The sequence below is a fragment of the Barbatula barbatula genome (genome assembly GCF_947034865.1).
Source record: "Barbatula barbatula genome assembly, chromosome: 9".
Classification (NCBI taxonomy): domain Eukaryota; kingdom Metazoa; phylum Chordata; class Actinopteri; order Cypriniformes; family Nemacheilidae; genus Barbatula; species Barbatula barbatula.
The window spans coordinates 19,406,305-19,426,269 of record NC_136772.1 but is presented as its reverse complement, the minus strand read 5'-3'; the positions used below and the strand labels follow the sequence as shown (position 1 = coordinate 19,426,269).

Sequence of the window (19,965 nt, the reverse complement as noted above, 5' to 3'; positions counted from 1 at the left end):
TCTGACTTGAACACACCTAAATCTTCACACATACCAAACATATGCTCCTTTGAATTAATTCACAGATCTTTCACGTCTGTTAAAATATACATTAAACTACCTTGTATTGTTCTTCAACAAAAGTCAACATTGATACGCTAATCCATAATATGGCAATAAATTGTGGTTTTAAGAACTTGAGAGTTTGCATCTTGTTGCAACCCAGCATCATCTACTACGTCAGTTTATAGCCTACAGGTGGACTATCAGAAAAAAGTACAAAATGACTGTGGCACCCCGCAGGGTTCCTTTTTGTACCTCTACAAAACATAAAATGCTGTACCTTATTACCGTATTGTGTAGCCTTCCTTTAATGGTAGCAGTTATATGTTAAAGCGGTATAAAAACGTTTAACTGTACATTTGAAAGTACACAATAGGTAATATCTGAATTGTAATATCCGAAAGTTTTTATGTCAAAGCATAGGCCTACATGTTCACCCAAATAATCTAAAGCCTTTTACAATTACATTGTTAGAAAACTGAACACAAGATGGTGCTGTTATTCATCCTGTTGTTAGGTCAAAATGTTTCTGTCTAAAGTTGTCAGTCTGTCTTGAGAATCTGAAAAATGGTTAATGAAAGGTTAATGACATAATCAATGTATATCACCAGAATTAACTGTTAACAATGTTTGGAGTCCAAGAGACTCCAGTGTGTTGTGTAGAAATAACAATAATAACTTTAATATTCACCTCGTATTAGCCCTTTGAAATCTATTAGTATTTTCCTCTGACATAATTTAAAGCCATGTGAAATATTTTATTGAACTTTTGGCCATCTGTTTAATAACAAAGGATATAGAATATAAAAAGAGTAAATCTATCAGATGATATCAGAGATATTTAAGACACTAAACAGAATATAAATATATGGATAATAATTTTTCTTTATTTCTGTCATTATTTACTCACCATCATGTTATTCAAAAGCCTTTTATGACTCCATCTTGTGTGGAGCACAAATTAAGATATTTTGAGAAATATCTCACAGTGATGGACAGTCCAGTATTGTTTGGTTACCAACGTTCTTCAAAATATCTTCGTTTGTGTTCTGCAGAAGAGAGAAAGTCATGCAGGTTTGAAATACCAAGAGGGTCAGAAATAATGATCTTGACTTTAGGCTGAACTGTATCTTCAACTCTGTCTTTATTTACTCACCCTCAGATTGTATAAATTTAGTAGGAAAAAATGCTTTATAAATGTCTTTGTTCTGTTGAACACACAATAAGATATTGTAAAGAATGTAGGACAGCAAACAGTGCTGGGCCATTGCGATTTTTCCTGATCAGAACAAAGACATTTACACAGATTTGGAAATCAATGGTGAGTAAATGAGTTTTATTTTTGGGTGAACTGTCCCTTTAGCAGAGCTCAGTTAAACCTCACCCGACCACACCCCCTCCAATCTGACAGTGAACATTCGATAATAAAGTATACAAACTCTCCTATTCATTACATAATTACACCCCTGCTGTTTAGAAACTATAATCACTTTGCTCCTCGTGTCCCTGATGAAAAGCTCAGGCTTGTCTCTGCAAAACACTTTATAGAGATGCAAAATAAGCAGTAAATCCCACATGGATGCACAGATTAACACACATAATGCGATGCTGTGCGTCAATTCATCAACACAAGCGCATACATGAGCTTGAAAGGACAGACACCAGTACTTAGTTGTGCTGTGATCTCTCAAAGTCTGCTATATTTGAACTTAACAACTGAAGCAGCAAGTAGCATGTACCAAGCTAGTACTAAGGCATGTAAACATGTCGAGAAAGCCTGTATTATGCGGTTTCAAGTGATTTTCATGCTGTGCTGACTTGTTATTGTGATTATGGTTCTCTTTCAACCAGGAAATGTTTAAACAACTTTAAAGGTGTGTGTATCTTACCTCACCATGTGTTTATCAGGGCTCTCTGTGGGGGTAGTTGACATGACAATTTTTTTGTGCATGTCCTGAAATGTGACTTTAGTTAAATTCCAACCATGGCTATTTGTTATAAACATTAAAAAAGCTGATTTTTTTATATTATAACAATGACTGTAATATTTATACTTTCTCTCAGATGTTTCTCCTAAAATTAGAAAAGAATAATGGAAATACATACAAATAAGACTGTTGACATACTCTACATGAGATAAAGCTACAACATCATTAAAAGTTGTATTAATAAATACAAAATAAATGGTTTGTATAGCTAACGAAATGTTATTATAAGTGTTCATATTGAAATTTTCAATAATCTTAATATTGCAGACTTATGATATCTCGTCTTATTGCAGAGATATTTCAGCTTGATCTCACCAAAATTCGTAACGGTTTTACTAGGTGGCAAATTCAGAATCATTTGTACAAAAACATACGATTACTAGAAAAAACATTCAAAAAGGCCCACCCCTAAACTTACCGTCACTGGCATGAAAGTAGATAATACTTAAACACAAGAATGAGCTGGTACAAATTCATACGAATTACCCACTTTGTAAAATAGTTAAGAACTGCCATGACATTGGGTTGTTTCTGCGTCTGTTGAAATTGGACAAGAACATTTTCTATTTGTTCTTCATTTAATCACATCTTTCCTCATATGTAAAGGTACTTCATATTATCAAAAATACCACATTATGTGTTCATCAGTCTTTATGTGTGTGGCGAGCAGGGCGGGACGAGAGCCGTGATGGAACCGCGCGAGGCCGGTGACGTGAGTGAAAACAAGCGCCAGCTGCGTTTGCACCGGTCTTCCATATCTCACGGAGGAACTCCGGGAGCATAAGAGAGGAGCGACAACAGTGAAGGGCGAGAAAGGACCAGGCCTGGACGTTAGGTATTGTGTTTGTGTGGCCGGCATTCGACCTGGAGAGAGCTGCGGGCATTTTTAAGTTTGTTTTGTTGTTTGTTTATTTGATTAAAAGTCTGTTTTATTATCGCCGGTTGCCGCCGCCTCCTTCCTTCCTTTCTTGAACTTTGCTACAATGTGACTTTATATATTTTTATGTTTCAAGTTGACTTAACAGATGAAAGTGTGACTAAGATTTTAAAGCGAATGTCATGTCACAGTGAGTGAATCTCAATGACGAGTCTTGTGACATTGTCTGTTTTAAGAGTGTGAACGTGAATGAGAGTGTCTGTTTAAGAGTGTGTTCTGTGCCTAAGGCCCTAACATAAAAACAGACACCTCACAGACACACGGTTACAAACAAACACCTCTGAATAAAGACAAGGGACCTACAAGCTGATTTGTAACACAGTGGGACCCAAAATATTCATATGTTTACTATGCAGACAAATAATGTGTTGAAAAGGGATTTCATCATATTTCCTAAAATATAATAGTCATCCTAGAAGAGACATGATTCTTGTTCATGGCTAATATGTTTCATAAAACAGCACCAGTCTGTTGAACAAACTAGTAAAACAACAGAATAAATCAATCACACAATGACAGAAGCAAAATAACCTACATTTACATAACCTACACTTACACAACAATTTACATTTAATAACCCCTTTCGACAGAACACTAAAGGGTTATACAGTACAGTAAAGAAAAAGGGTTCTTACAACAATGCAGTGTATGCACTTTTATGAGTTCTAGTCATTCCACACTACTAAAAAAAGCATCTGCAATACAAATTCTATGGTCTAGGCTATAGATTTTCTTAATATATATTAAGTTATATAGTATAGCACACCCTATCACAACTCACTCCACTCTAAAATAGTCTCTAAATAAAATGCAAGAACTACAACTTGATCCTGAACATGCTACAAATGTTAGTGAGTTGTTTTAAACAAATAGTGCTTTGAGCAGATGACTAAAAATGTGTCATTACTTTACAGACTCAAGTAGTCTCACTGCTCTTTAGTACTGAACATTTTGTGACTCATTGTCATGTCAGCATGGTTGATATACACTACATGTTTGTTTTTATCTCTAATATTTCTTTATATATAATATCTGAGATTCAATATGCATTTAATATATTTCTTTGAGGCTTTCTAAATGAAATGTTGTAATTAAATTAAGTAGCATAGATTTGATACATTTTTAGGGATTGATCTTAAACAAGTTTCAGCTTTTAGGTGAAAAGGATCATTAAAACTGACATTGGTTTGTGATTTTGGTGTTCATAAAAGTTTTTTCTAAGTGCAATTATATGTGTACTAGTGTCAAGTCAAGTTATCATGAAAACTCTTTGAAATAGTTAATTTCATGTGATGTTTTCAATGTCAGATGCACCTGAACATGCATGCTTTTATTATTAAGACACTATTTCATGTGACATCTCTTAACAAGGAGGCTTGAAAATTCCTGTAGTTCCTTCCTAAAGTTGTATTGTCATCTGTCCCAATATAGATCTGTAGTTTACAGTTTCCTGCAGGCACGACCAGCGTAGAAAGGCATTTCCGACCATTTTCCACGACAGGAGATATTGTAAAGCCAGCAGCACGGGCCTGTCCAACCATTTAACTTATAACTGGTCACTTAAACAATCCCATACTTTAACTTTTCCTCTCAGCATATTTGAGCTGCTATCTGAAGTAGAGCGTTAGAAAAATACCGTATTCTAGAGATCGTGAATATTTTTTTGTCCATTGAAGTATAATAGTATCTCTCATAAAAGGGTAAACTTGAGCTGCACTGTATTTAAGCAACACATTTTGTCAATTTGATGATTCCAACCTTTTTTTAGTGTTGTTTTAGAATTTTATGTTGTTTTTGTTATCTTTGTTGTTCCTGAGTAATTAAATATTTCATTAAACAGAATAGGCTATATAAATATCAAGATGATATTTACTTTTGGGGCCCCCAGATGTTCAAAGTTAAATAAATGTAATTCTTTCCATTCAAACTTTTTTTACAGGTTTATTTGATTTAACCTATTTATTTGACCTAATCTTTAACATAACATAAAAAAAAATTTTAAAACATAACATTGCTTCTATTTGGGGTCTGTTTAATGACAACCAAATCATACAGTACAATAAATAATAAATACATTGCTAAAAGTTGTTTCAGTGTTCAACACAATCAGAATCCTTATGCGTTTTAGATCCCAACCAAATGTACAGTGACACTTTTATGGAGAATATATATTAAGTTAAAATATAGTTTAAAATTAATTTTCATAAGATTTTACAATCTGCACTATGGGTCTCTCAGAACATGTGTGCTAAGGTCCTGCCTAAACCCCATCCCTGATACGTGGAATAGGCCTATTATATCACGTTTTCATGTTCTGGCACAAAGTGAGAACGGATTTCAAAGTAAAGGACTGCAACAATGCACACTTATGCGAGGCGATCATATAGAACACATTCATCTTTCTGATGCTTTAATCCGTTTAGTCACGAGCTGTTTGAATAAGAATGCCAGTTATTGGTTTACCCCCGTCGACTCAACACCAGCTGAGCAGACGCCAATAATCTCCCAAAATATTTTTTAAGCAACGTGCATTTATTCAAACAGCTTTGTTGCTAAACTCTCACTTATTTTGATAATACATTTATAACGCATTCTACTTTCGTTTACGTTAATATGATATTTATATTAACGATAAAATAATTATGCAATCAAAATTATTAATCGACACGAAATTAATTTAGTTAAAGGTAGTTCTAAACCAATAGTTAATCTGGTACACATCCCGCTTTTTATGAAAGAGATTGCTCAAACCTGTGATCCATGTGAAAAAAAGGTGCTGGCTCCATCCTTGAGGGGTCCGAAACAAAACGTCCCTTTTTAAAATCGACATCACAACGAAGTATCAAAAGTAGACACGGATAGAAAGGTCCAAAGGCGCGGTGTCTATTTATTTCCCGTCTGCGATCTATCACAAACAAGAGGCTATAAAACAGCTCATACTGTACAAACTAGCAATGAAATACTGAAAGTAGATAGAGTGAGAAAAAAAAGAGGAGGTGTCCGGGATGAAGGGAGGGAGAGTTGCGGGAGAGTCTGAGAGCTGTTAACTTGGCCGCTAAAACAGTATTAAGAGATAACAAAAACAAGCTGAACCTTTAGAATTGAATATATGTCGATTCAGTTATATAAAAATATAGTAAATCAATAAATATAATAAATCTACACGTTTGTGGCGAAAATGAAATGAAACACATTTACCGGGTGAGTCACCATTTGTAGTCAATATAAAAATGTTTTCTAAATGCATTGTTGTTTTACTTCTTTTAAGCTATGCTTTAGAGATCTCATGGGACAGGGTGGCGTATGGGATAGGGTGGATTCTCCACTGCATGGGGTCATTTAAAAAATGAAAACATAACACATATCAGTGGAAAGAAACACAGGCGTGTTTATCACACCTGCTCCATTACGCAGCAGTGAGCACGTGTGTAATACAAAGGAAAGAGTGATTGGGGTCATATTCATGGACATGTGGATTTCCTATAAGGACCTCAGACTCGAAAGCAAGCAAGACATATACACTGATCTGATGTCATCCTTTTCTATGAGTGCAAATAATAAATCAAGACAGTTTGCTCTGCAGCCGAAAGGGGCTTTTAAACCCAAAACAATTCTCTTCAATACAAATGTACAGTTCAAAATGTACATGCCATTTTATATATTTTTTCTTTTTTATAATTCAAGTATTATTGTTAAAATTTCAAAATGTTTTTGTCCCAAAGGCAAGAAAGCAGTATTGTGCGTTAATGTGACCTAGATAGTTCCATATATTATCAGCAGATGTCGGTGTCGGGCTGAGCCAATGTCATACTGTAAATAATACAAAAAAAAAAAATCACACTTTAAATTCTAGTAGACATTTAAAGCGCTGGTTGTTGGCGATACAACGACCATTTGTATCTAAAACTTCTTTTGTTTTAAAGTCTAAAATGACAATGACTCTTGTGTGCATCAGTGCAACATATTTGACATTTAAAATGTGAGTGTTAGCCCACTTTTCATTTAAATGTTTCAATTTCAGGGCGTTGCTACGTTGTTGCTATGGTGTTCTGGGTGGATGCTATCAAGTTTCAAACCAGTCTCATGGCACTGTTGCAAGTTTGCATGATGTCAGTCCATAAAAGTCTCTTCAATTTGTATGTCAAAAGATTTTGTTCTATTTAATCAATTCCACAAGTCTGATTACTTAGCAAAGTAGTGCAAACCTTCTTTAAAAAGAATGTTAAAACAAAACTTATTCTCTTTGCCCTTCCTAGATGAGACTGTAATAAGCCATTGGAATAACCAGGTTAACCTCAGGGCAGATACAACACTTCCAGGCTCAAGTTGCGAAGTCCTGATCAATTTTTCATACACACCAGGCAACAGTAGATCGCATGCTGTATTCTCATTTACTGAGTTGAGAAAGAGGAGACTCAATAGCAAATATGCCAGTGACAACAGCATATGGTCAATGTTAAGTGCACAAGCGTGTGCGGGAATACAGACACCTGCACTCTGCATAATGAATAATCAGAAATCTTATTCATCATTATTTTCCACTTATTTTAGAATGAATGTTGAATACAGTACATGCATTTAATGCTGCAGTTACAGGGTTTCAACACTCATAAAGTATAAATTTATATAGTAAATGAACTTTTTTACAAGTTTTACAGTTAATTTGCAAGCCATTGTGGTGTTTGGTGTGCGTTTCAAAAATCCACCAAAATGATTTACGAACAAAAAGGACTGAATCACAGTTTTATTAAATGACAGCAAATGTCATGGCTTTTCAGTGCTCAAAGATGTAGGAACCTTGGATTTAGCAAACAAAAAGTATTGTATTATGCCACATTATTTACCTTCATGTGCTTTCAAACATCCCTAATGCCTTTCTAAAAATAAACTGTGAACAAAAACTGTGATATAATACTCATAAAAGGCTAATATGCTAAAACTTAGCCTGTAGGAAAAAGAATATCTTAAAAATCCAACGACAGACACAGTTGAGAAGTTCTTCCATTCACCCATGCAATGATACAGTTATTACTCACCTCCTGTGGGAGGTCGGTAATCCTGCTCAAAATGACAGGTTACCTCACCTCTGATGCTCATACGCTTCTTTGCAAATCTGAGTCATATTCCTGTCATGTATAGAATGATAGCAGTATAAAGGTTCCACATCTGTTTGATCATACTTTACAAGAGTTCGTTCTCAAAAGTGAGTGCTGGACACTCAATGTTGATCACAGCTCTCACCTTACAACCATTTAAATGTTAATGCTTCAATTTCATCCTGGCATAGTACACGTGTCTCAGGTTGCAGGTAATTGCCACAATAGATACAGTACATATAGCACACACATGCCACAAGCTCATAGATATTGCACAATTTACCTTGCGGACATGTTTTCTTTCCTTTCATTTATATAAACAAAGTTGTTCAGTAGTATTTGTGCCATGAGGATTACCTTTACTCCCTTCCTCAGAAAGACGTTTAAGTGGAGACCAACCCACACAGCATTATGCTTACACATTCCTGTGGTTAGATCTACAGTCTGTCTGTGGTTAACAGATACCAGATAAATTAAATGTGCAATGTGTCTTTCTGTTTAAAACGTTTCCGTTTTAACCGTTGACCATGACAGAGTTTAAAAACACCTAAGGGCCTAAAAAGCCTGAAAGACGACAATCATTACATCAAACCAGTAAAAAAAAACAGGAGTCAGAGTCTTGCATTAATTGGGGAACACTGTAAAAACTTAACCCAGAGATTTCCATGAAATAAAGTAGATAAAAAAATTATCTTGACACTAATACACACAAACAGAAACAAAAGTGAGCAACTGAATGTCTTCACAGTCTATACATCGAGGGCACTTTAAGAAAGTTAAGGTGCATTTACACCATGTAAGAATTATGGGATTACAAGATTCCAATTAAAAGCCTTCCAGCCAATTCCAGAGATATGGATATGGCTAACATTCAGAGAATGTACAGTATTTGATACCTATATACTGATCCACGTGTTTATATTTTACTAAATCCTTTTTTGTAGTCTAAACATCAATATCAGACTTTTCTATAAAAAAAACTCAAATAAATATAGCTTATGGATATGACCAAAAACTACAGTGTAGGATTTCTGTGTAAAAACATGCCCAAACCTGTAGCAATAACACCCAACAAATGGAGAAGGCATGGCCTCTTCAAATCATCAGATCAAATCATAATTTTATTGTAATTTTGGTGTCCATTTATGAAGAACATGTGACAATCCCTAAAATGGCACCAACCACACTATGGAAAAAAAACAAAAAATATTTGCTATTAGTAGTAAAAACCTTTGGGTGAAAACTTTTCATGGTTTGTTTGACATTTGCATGGAATTGCCCTTCCCATTTCCAACTGACCAATATAACATGCAGCAACACTCCACGTCCAAGCTGCGACACTGCATCATAAAGGTACACAAGTAAGAACTTGGCTATACTTTATCTTTATCTCAGAAAGCCATCTTATGATTTCAATTACAACCAGCTGAAAGAGCTGTTTAGGTTCATGTAAAAATGAAAGAACACAAAGCTTGGAACAACATGAAGGTGAATATTAATGGCAGATTTTCTTTATTTTGAATGAACAATTCCATTAAAAGAGGAGTTTTACGCATACTAAAATATGGCTGCTCCCTGAACCCTCAAACGTAAATATTAAGCAATGGTGAATATGCACAGGGAGTGATGATGTATGTCCACTAAAATATCCGCAAGCTTTGTTACAGTAGTCAACATCCGGCGCACATAGCATCCATATAGGAAACAATAGTGTTCAAAATAGTCACTTCAAGATGCACATAGGATTACCTTCAACAACGCTAGTCCAATTCTCCAAACACTACATCAACCATCGACAACCAAAAGCAGAAGTGCTTCAGGCCATCCTTTTCAAGCTACAGTACATTCACCACTATGAAAAAAGCCAAGTAAACTTTTGCAATTACCCAAGGCTTGATCACTGGAATTTGAACGTTTTCTTACTAAACATATCGTTATAGCTTGATGAATAACTACCTCAGCACAATGAGAGCGGAAGTTGCTTAGCTGGCTGAGATTTTAGCGGAAGTACGTCATCACCCCATATGCATATATAGAAGTGAGGATGGCAGCCTTTAGTGTACTGTCAGTGGGGTGCTGTGCAGGTCTTTGAACCTGCACAGCACAAGTGCTTCAAAAGTTGTCAAACAAACCTGCCAGTCAAACAACACATCGGTTCTTCAAAACCCATAAAACAATCTTCAGTGGCTAAGGGAAATCTTTTATAAATAAAATAAATTTTCACTAAATGGAAATAGCGACAGATGCTATTTACAATAAGTTTAAATAGTAGTAGGTTCTGTTCACACAAAGTGAAAATATCAATTCCAAACAAATGGCTCAGTGGTTAGAGCATGGCACTAGCAATGCCAAGGTAGTCGGTTCGTTCCCAGGGGATTGCACATACTTCGAAACAAATGTATAGTATAATGCAATGTCAACGCTTTGGATGAAAGCATAGCTGTAGGTGGAGCTAGTGCAGATCGTCTCTGCCAACAAGGCGGGCTATTTGTACTCCATCTAAATAGACGCTCTGAAGGTAAAAAAAAGCCTAGAAACACAAGCCCTTTACAAAGAAAGATTGTATAGAGTAAAACTTTTAATTTGGATTATGAAAAGAAAGTATTCAGTACCAATGATTAAATGGCTTTCATATGTAAATGCAGGAAACCCGGTCCAGTATGCAAGCAGCCAAATTAAGACTCTTCCCGTACCATCTCAACTGTCTATCTACAGGATTTCTAAGGGAAATCAATGTTGCCAACTAAAACAAATTTAAATTCCAATGACACTGCGAGTGCACTGAAGTGTTCCTGCATTTTAGCTGGCAACAGAAGGGTCGTGACTTTGATTGCTAATCCATGGATTGACCAAATGCAATGCGCTGTAAATTGTTTTTTATTATAGTACACTACATCAGAAGAGCAAATACATGTACATAAAAAGAGTGAATACAATCTAAATCTACTTCAATTTAAATAAAAATACATTCTATCTTGTCATTATCAAGATTATTTAAAAAGCCTTGAATATAATTTTAAAAACAACCTTTTATATGCATAGTAAATATCAATGTTAAGGCAAATGTAAAGAAACTAAAAGTAGTAAGTGAATAATACAGAAAGTGTCTGAAGAACGAAACTTTGAAAAGTCACTTACATGTTTTTTAAATTACCTTTCTCACATGGAAGTTAAACTAAAAACGCTATGAACACGTTGAACTTTGCTTTGCCCTGTAACAATATCACACATTTTTAGTTGATGCAATAAAAACTTAATAAAGAATTAGCTTTCAAAACAAACTTCTACAGTTTAGACACAAGCCTGTGACTGGTGACCTTTGTCACTCTTTATCTCAGAATTTTGTTGTCCTAGTTTTTGACTGCACAAGCAGACAATAACCTGAGTGGTAGGATATTTGACAAAGATTACATTTATATGAAGATTTGTAGCACTGTTTGACTGTAAGGTCTCAGAACTTTTATACAAAGTGAAATGTCTACATTTTCTTATGCCATCTTGCAGATTTGTCCCGTCTAAAAGTGCAAATCATGTCTCTGACAAACAAGAAGCGGCTTGTTTGAGCAGTACCACATAAAACATTTGGGCTAGCGAGTAATTTTGGGGCTACTTTTTTGTCCGACCAGTGGCAGGCAAGGTTTTCGTAAGCCTCACTATTTTTGAAATTCATGTCTGCACTTAAATTACAGAAATTTAATTCATTACTTCTTACAAACCCCAAAAGCAAAAGACCTTTACATATTTATTTTCCCCCTTGATTCACAGTAAATCTTTGTGCGCTACATGAAAACATTTGTACCATAAGAAACAAAACTCTTTTGAAAAAATACAACCAAGCGGTTTCTTCTATGTATTGCAAATGTGCAAGAGATAAACAGCTCGCTGACAAAGGAACCATTCATATATTTACCACTTTATAAAAACCTATACTGAACTACCAGTGTTTTCACTTTGCCTTTGCAAAGCAAGGTCCTAAAATACAGAGAAACTATCTGCAAATGTTTCTCAGAAGGCTGCTATATTCCACTCACTCACTCACTTGGCAATAAGATTTGGCTTCAGCTGAGAGGTTGTAGAGCCAGCTGGCAGTTCAATGTCTGCTGATAAAGCTCTGAGAGAGGGAAAGAGATCAGTGCGAGGTTATCCCAGCAGGACTCTTTGAAGGCGATCAGCAGGCACACTGTTGTCGTCGTCTGAGTCAGCGTCACTCTGAGGGTTGGAGCTGCAGGGTGAGGAGCATTCTGGAGAGCACAGGTAGTGCATCAGGGGCAGGCGATACTTGCCGCAGAAATCCACAAACTTGATATGACGAACGCATGAGTCGAAGTAAACACCTACAGATGAGGTAGTCAGATATACCAGGGTTAGAATCATAGCTGTACAGAGGCCATCAATTACAAAACAGAATATACTTCAAGTCTGCCACTGTTGCACATACACAAGGGGGTCCTCAGGGCTCAGGTTTCGGCCCATTACTTTTTTAATCTATATATAGCCATTTGCATTTGATAATATATAAGGTGTGCCACTGCCTTTGCAATAAATTGGAAGAAATGCAACACTAAATAGCTGCCCTGAGGTGCTCTTGCAATGACGTAAATAGTTGTCCGAAAGGCCGCCGAGTGTCATGACTTTCGTTAAACGGACTTTGGTGTGGTGCTGTAGACGCTCTCTCTGTGTGTGTGCTGGGTTTCGTATGCACTGGGAAACACATGAGATAAATTCTTGAGGTGCCAAATTCGGACATCACTTTGGTACAGCGGGGTACAATAAAGCAGCTAGGTTCTGGTGCTTCTGATGGCCAATCATCATTTTACTCAACAGCTCATTGCTTCTTGTGCAGGCAGCCTTGCTTCACCACCCGACCACCACTTGTCATTAGGTATTTACTCGTGGGGATGCGTCTATCTTGCTCAATGCACAGACATGCATACAAATGCAGACAGAGCCAATTCAGAGAGTAATTTAGCGCACTGAATTAATTTAAATGCAAAACCACAATTCACGTAAGCGTAATGAATTTTTGAGGCCGTACCAAACAGTTTAAAATTATTTTGAGAATTGTGGCATCCCTAGTATTTAGAGAAGCAGTGTTTCTCAAAAGTTTCGCAAATTTTTGAGGCACCCTCAAGATTACAATTATTTAAAATAAAATTCCTAATGTTTAATTTAAGACATAAATATATATTTTGTAATATCAAGCTAAAGAATGTTTTATTGGGTAGAAATTGTGAGTGGGGAACCCTTCAAATATTGTTGTAGACGATGGGGGGACCTTGAAAGATCAAACATGTGGAGAACCACTACTGTAAAGCAACTTTGAGCTTGTGAAGAGGTGTTCTATAAAATAAAATAAACTACTTCTTACAATATACAATCTATACAATATAAACATTCTATATAAACAAGCATCAGCATCCTATTTGGCCTTATTGTTGCCTTTAACCGTTTCTTCTCAAGCTTTCCCTAATACTGCTTCCTTTTATTCTATATCAATCTTTCATCTTTATTCTCCCACCTGCACACTTGGGGTTGGGGCACTTGCTGGACAGGTCAAGGTAGTTGACCAAATGGTTTGGGAGGTCTTGATGGGAGTATAAAAGGTTCTTGCTTTTGACGGTGCGGCCAGCCAGTTCTAATAGCGATGGGGGGTCGTAGGTCATATCCTTGATGAAACGCACGACCAAGGGATTGCCACGGAGACTGAGCTCTTGCAGCTGTACCAGGCTCAAGATCTCTCTCGGAAGATATGTCAGCAGGTTATTGTGCAGACTAAGAGAGCGTAGAGAATGGAGCCTGTGAGGGTGAACAAATGGGGGAAAGATGTTGAACAATCCTTTTTAAATATTTGTCTCTTTAGATAATAGCTCTAGAAACTAAACAAGCCTTAGCCTGTGCATAGTTCATGTCATACCTGTGGAGTTGGGGAGGAACACTCTGGATGCGGTTATCGCACAGAACCAGGTAAGTGAGGCAGGGCAAGTTGGCTAGTTCAGCAGGGATGGAGGAGATCTGGTTACCGCCCAAATACAACATCTCTAAACTAATAAGAGAAAGATGAATTAGTTTTGCAAAAAATATGATACTTTAAAGCAGAGAAAGTATTCAAAAACATGTCAAACATGACAACACTCAGCAGATTAACAAATCAGATTAGTCGAGGCGAAGTTTAAGACAATCTCATGGAAATTAAAAGGGGTGCATGATATTAATGGCATGTAAATATTACTGTCTGAAATGGCTTATACTGTAAATGAAATATCACCATTGGTTCGCTGCAGAAAATGTCCCCTTTGCTAATATGAAGACACGTTAGTTATGTGCTGTTACCTTTTAAAAGGAGTGCTATATGTCAGCTAGATCATGAACAAAATAAAATGTCTTTTTTTTACAAGACGACTGTTGAACGAATAGTTGAGCCAATTATTACATTTAAGATATAATTTACTCAACCTCATGCCATCCTAGGTGTATAATATGACTTCATTTCTTCAGCCAAACAAAGTCTGAGTAATTCTGTATATTATAGCTCTTCCTAGTTTTGTAATAGCATTGGATATATACACGTATGAATCCCCCGGAGTCATGTGTATTAATTTTAATAGAGATGGATGTGCTTTTTATGAGTGGGGATCCATGCAGTGCCATTACAAATCCAGAATGAGTATACTATTCAAAATCACTCAGATTGTGTTCAGCTCAAGAAAGGAAGTCATATAGACCTAGGATGTCATGAGGATGAGTAAATTATTGCTGAAACTTAATTTGTGGGTGAACCATTCCTTTAGAATTGTTTCATTGTTTGCCTCATTTGTAAGTTGCTTCCCTGATAGCAAAAGTACATCTGGCAGACATCTATTTGATGTCTGCATTTTCATCTGCAAGACATCTGGCATGTGCTTTTTGCTCATCTGCCCTACATCTCTCAGACATCTGCTGTCAGATGTCATATAGACATCTAGAAGATGTCTGTAAGACGTGTATGATTTAGAATGGATGTCTACAAGTTCTCTCTTAGCTGTTTAGCAGATGTTTTTACACAGCAGATGTTTTAAGATCTTAAGATCGTTAGCAGACATCTTACAGATGCACCTGTGCTATCTGATATTTGGATAAAAGCCTCTGTGAAATGACTAAATATTAGGGCTGCTCGATTATGACAAATCATAATCGCAATTATTTGGGCCAATATTGAGCCCTTTAAAACAACATACAAAATTTAAAATACTTGGCTTTTAAACTCTGCTATTTCTTTACATTTATTCTTCAGTTCAATTCACTGTAAAGGGAAAATGTGCGCTGCGGATTTATACTACAAGAAAAGAGAAGATCCTTGCAAAATGGAATGCGGCACAATAATCGTTTACCTCGATTATTTTGTTTTTGTAATTGATGAATGCTAAAATGAACGATTACGATTAATTTGCGATTAATTGCACAGCCCTACTAAATGTAATGGAAATGTAAAAACGCACTGTGGAATCAACATTCACATACTCTAGCCTATTTACCAGCCTAAATATCTGAGTCATTGTGGTTATGTCATCACAAAAGTTTATTACTTGCTTTCGTTTAAAAGTCTTGCCAGTTTAAACTTTGAAGTAATTTTACTCACACAATGTTCTTTTGGCATATAACATTGTGTGCTATCAAGTAGCACATGAGCACCAAAGTGTTCTTTTGTGCCCTATTGCTACTTTACTGTCACATAAACACATGGTTATGCCAGAAACACACAAGCGTCTGGGTTAAAGTTTCAAAGAAGTCTAAAATAATTTTACAATCTTTATCTGTGGTTAAAGGCAACATCCATGGACTGAAAACAAGGCAATCCATGCTTGCTGTATTGACACCTGTTGCTGTGGACAATTTCAAAATGTTACATACACAAAATATTTAGGTTACAAAGTACAATTCCATCTGTCTGTGAAAAAAAGTAGTGACGGATTTGATGATATTGTTGTTTTTAAGAATATTAGAACAATGTACTCTCATGATAAAAGACCCATGTTAACGAATCATTCTTTATTCATTCTAACCAGTTTTCCTTTTAAAATGACACCTTTAAGACCTTAAATAGACCTCTGAATGAACCAAAATGAGTCCCAGTACATGAGGAAAAAAAGAAAAAGACGTGTAGGCCCACCAACCCGTACACCAAGTTCTACGACACCCTCTTCTAATAAACTATTTATATTCCAGTAAATCCTGAGTAAAAAACTAATATTAATGCTATACCATACAATTCTATTTAAAATAAATGTATTTACATTTTTGTTGCAACAGTTTTGGAAGTGATCGGGTTAAAAAAAACTAAGAAACTAACTAGTCATCTAAAATCAAACCAGATATTTCGATTTATTTTTAGATTACGAGTTTAAATCAATACAGTTCAATGTTAACTAACAACCTTCTGCAAACATACCTTCTGTTAAATCTGTGTTCACCAACACTTCAGCACATCTGGTACGGAAAACAGACCAGAAGTTCACACAAAAGAATGTGTTCCTCTCTGAAATCTTATTGCTGTCAATCGAACTGTGAAACATTAGTGAATGAGAAGGGAGCAAGAGATTAAAGGGGAGAATACCAAAAGACAGAGTGAGAGATTTGAACGCATTGTATCCCACTGGATATTCAGTTTTTTGTGTTTTTCTGCACAGACTCCCCAAAGACAGCCATTAATTTTTGTTTTACTTTATTCCCTTCGCCAGCTCATCTCGGCTTAAGTCTCTACAATCACCACAATGAACAGAGAAGGCAAAGGGGGAAAAAGGCCCAGATCTTTTGAAAAGGACAAGCTCCGTGTGTAATGTGGGCCAGCAGGGTAGATAGCTCTGTATGATAGTATGGCTGTCTGCCAAGTCGGCCTCAGTGGCCTCACTGTTCCTGCAGAGCTTTAGTGAAGTGACCGTTTCACTGAAAACTAATATAGAAGCTCTACATCTGAGAGCTCAACATTCACTGGCATGCCTCAGTGGCCATCTTAAAAATGCACTCGGCAGCTCTTCTCATGCAAGTACAGCTGCTATCTATCAAAATATTGACTGCCAAAAATCTGCACAAAATATTACACATGAACTGTATCGATAGCTTTTTACAGCTGGACTTCTCTACTAATATAAACAGATGATAAATATTATTTATCATTTTTATTTACAGACATTTATTGTAATCTGTCTCTACCTAGAACAAGACGCCTAGTGACCATTCACAGATAGATCTGTCTGATGCAAAAACAAGAGTCAAGATGTTCGCCTGTCTGTATTGAAAGCAAGATGCTTGCAAGGAATTAGTGCTTTTGGGAAATAAATTAGTGGATCTGGATCATTGCTTTCGCGTTTACGAATGAAATTCCAACTTTCATGTCAAGTAACTTGTGACAATTTTGACGTTTCCCTATAAACAACAATGATGTACCATTGGTGAATGGGTTTCTCCATCCCACATGCATGAAATACAGATTATGCAACAGAACAAGATCCGGATTAATTGGAAGAGAAAGCCTGAACCTATGATCCCACATCACTGCCCAGCAACACCGATAATGCCAGTTTGTCATGATTTGCTCCCATTAAGACACAAGAGCATCAGTGAGGTCAGGCACTCATGTTGGGCTCACAATAATCCAATTCATCCCAAAGGTGTTCAGATCTGGGATTCATGCTGGCAATCATGTTCTTCACTGACCACTAAGGGCCTCCCTAAAACTGTGGCTTTAAAGTTAAAAGCAGATCATTCTTTATTTTATATATATATATATATATCATGGTATTTTGACATCCATGCAGTCACTCAAATTATCCACAGGCTTTAAGCCAAACTTTTTAATTTTTATGATTTTACAACAGGTAAATAAAGCTCTGATAAACAATATGTTATTCTCTGGGAGTTTAATTCCCTTCATGAGGTGGAAGACGTTTGTTAACATGCACGTGAGATCAAATTAGGGCAATACTGATATACAGCATTGATATCATATCAGGATAAAGGTATAGTTACATGGTTTACAGTTCTGGAGAGCAGTAGATGCATCTGCTAACATCACAAATAATCTCACGCTGGTCAACGTGACCTCTTGTGTGCACATATTGCAATTTGTTCATATCATAAGCTATAAAATGTATACAAAGCAACCTGCTGTTATAGATAGAAATATAATTTAATAGAAAATATTTCAGATCTCAAAAACTGCTAAGAAAACAACTTTATATTTACTTTTCAGCATTTCAACATGTACTGTTTTTGTGATAACCTCGATTTTGATCACAGTCTTGCAAGGCTGTCGGTCTTTCACACTGCTGTTCCACCTATTATTGTACCTCTATAATACAAATGCTGTTATGCAATATGCTGGTGTAAAGGAACAGTTCACCCCAAAATGAAAATTCGATCATTATTTGACTAACAATTAAATCTGTCTAAAACTAGATAAAAAAACAAGATCTGAGATTTGAACAGTTGAGATGCCGCAGTGGAATAACCATAAGGAGAGTCTGGGAACAGTCATCATTGACTACCCTATAGGAAAAGTTGCTTTATACATTTCTTAGTTCTGTTGAACACAAAATATATTTTGGAGAATGTACGAAAACAAACAATTCTGGGGCACTTTTGACAATACCATTGTAATTTTTCCTACTACGGCAGTCAAGAAATGTTTGGTTAAGCATTCTTCCAAATATCTTTCTCTGCTGTGTTCATAACAAATGACTGAGTTTCGTTTGAACTGGGTGGGTGAACTGTCCCTTTGATTTAGTGAAATAAGCAATAATCGATATAATCGACACTGCAAAGCCTATTGATGGTATGAGGTAATGTAACGTTACTTTAACTAACAAAAACATTTTTACACTTTCAAACATATTTTGACTAGATGATATAAATTTACACCAAGTATATATATTTACACAAAAGGTGGCAGATCAAGCATTACATCATCGAAACTATTAACGTTAGTTTCTTATACTTACTGATGAAAATTATATTACCTGGTCAGATTATCAATCTCTGCCGGGATACTTTTTAGTCGGTTTCCCCCCAGTGATAGAGACTGAAGTCGCAGAAGCTGCAGACACTGGCTCGGCATCTCCTCAAACCTGTTTCCACTAAAGTTCAATACCTCCAGCTGCAGAGAGCCGAAGTGTTTAGGCAAAGAAAACTCATTTAAACGATTATTCTTGGCTATGAGGGTTTTGAGTTTGGGCAGTCGGATGATGTCTTCGCAGACGACGGTCAGCGCGTTGTTGCTGATGTCCAGAAACTCAAGGTTGGAGAATGAACATATAGAGTCCTGCAGGACCGTGATCCGATTGTAACACAGATACAGTTGTTTAGTGTCTTTGCGTCGTTTCTCGCTAATCGTGTCCAAACTCATGTCGTTCAGACTCAGACGGGACAAATCTAAAACGCTCTCACTGCCGTTGGCTTCTTCAAAAACCTCCATCTTGTTTTCAGAAACAGAAGAAAGTATATTTTCTGGCCGTAGGTTTCTTAACACTGCGAGCTAGTTTATACCCACACCGTGCCTTTAACTTCCATGCGTTGTAACCTCAATTCCCTGCCTGTTGGCAGCGACTCCGTCCAGTCTTGTTTTATCATTCATGTTTCTGGGCTGGAGGCTCCGCCTTACTGTATTAACCCTTTCCTAGTACCAGAGAAAAACGGCAACGTTGTGCACAGAATTATACAAATTTACGTCATTTTAAATAGAGCTTAACAAAATTAAACTCACGCACATGTGTACAAAGTCACTATTGGTGGTTGTGTATCACAGCTGCTACAATTTTTTTTATTAAATCTTTATTAGATCTTTATGATACAAACAGTAAATACACAAATAAAGTCATTAATACAAAACAACAAATAGTAGACAAGAGCAGAGCCAGGGGGAATTTCAAAT

General features: G+C 36.3%; 1 protein-coding gene across 1 annotated transcript; it reads right to left on the bottom strand.

Moving 5' to 3' along the window:
* Positions 1-10,923: 10,923 nt before the first annotated feature.
* lrrc58b (leucine rich repeat containing 58b) lies at positions 10,924-19,683 on the bottom strand. Its single transcript, XM_079465109.1, has 4 exons — positions 19,055-19,683; positions 13,978-14,106; positions 13,582-13,859; positions 10,924-12,397 (listed from the first exon to the last, which is right to left on the bottom strand). The coding sequence occupies exons 1-4, from the start codon at positions 19,507-19,509 to the stop codon at positions 12,204-12,206; spliced, it is 1,056 nt and encodes a 351-aa protein (XP_079321235.1). The 5' UTR covers positions 19,510-19,683; the 3' UTR covers positions 10,924-12,203.
* Between the last annotated feature and the right edge of the window lie 282 nt (positions 19,684-19,965).

Excerpts from the sequence above, each read along its gene's own strand:
- lrrc58b (XM_079465109.1), bottom strand. The coding sequence starts at position 19,509 with ATGGAGGTTTTTGAAGAAGCCAACGGCAGTGAGAGCGTTTTAGATTTG. Across the intron at positions 13,860-13,977 it reads GTTCCTCCCCAACTCCACAG|GCTCCATTCTCTACGCTCTC; the intron begins GTATGACATGAA and ends TCACCCTCACAG. Across the intron at positions 12,398-13,581 it reads CCCCAACCCCAAGTGTGCAG|GTGTTTACTTCGACTCATGC; the intron begins GTGGGAGAATAA and ends CCTCATCTGTAG.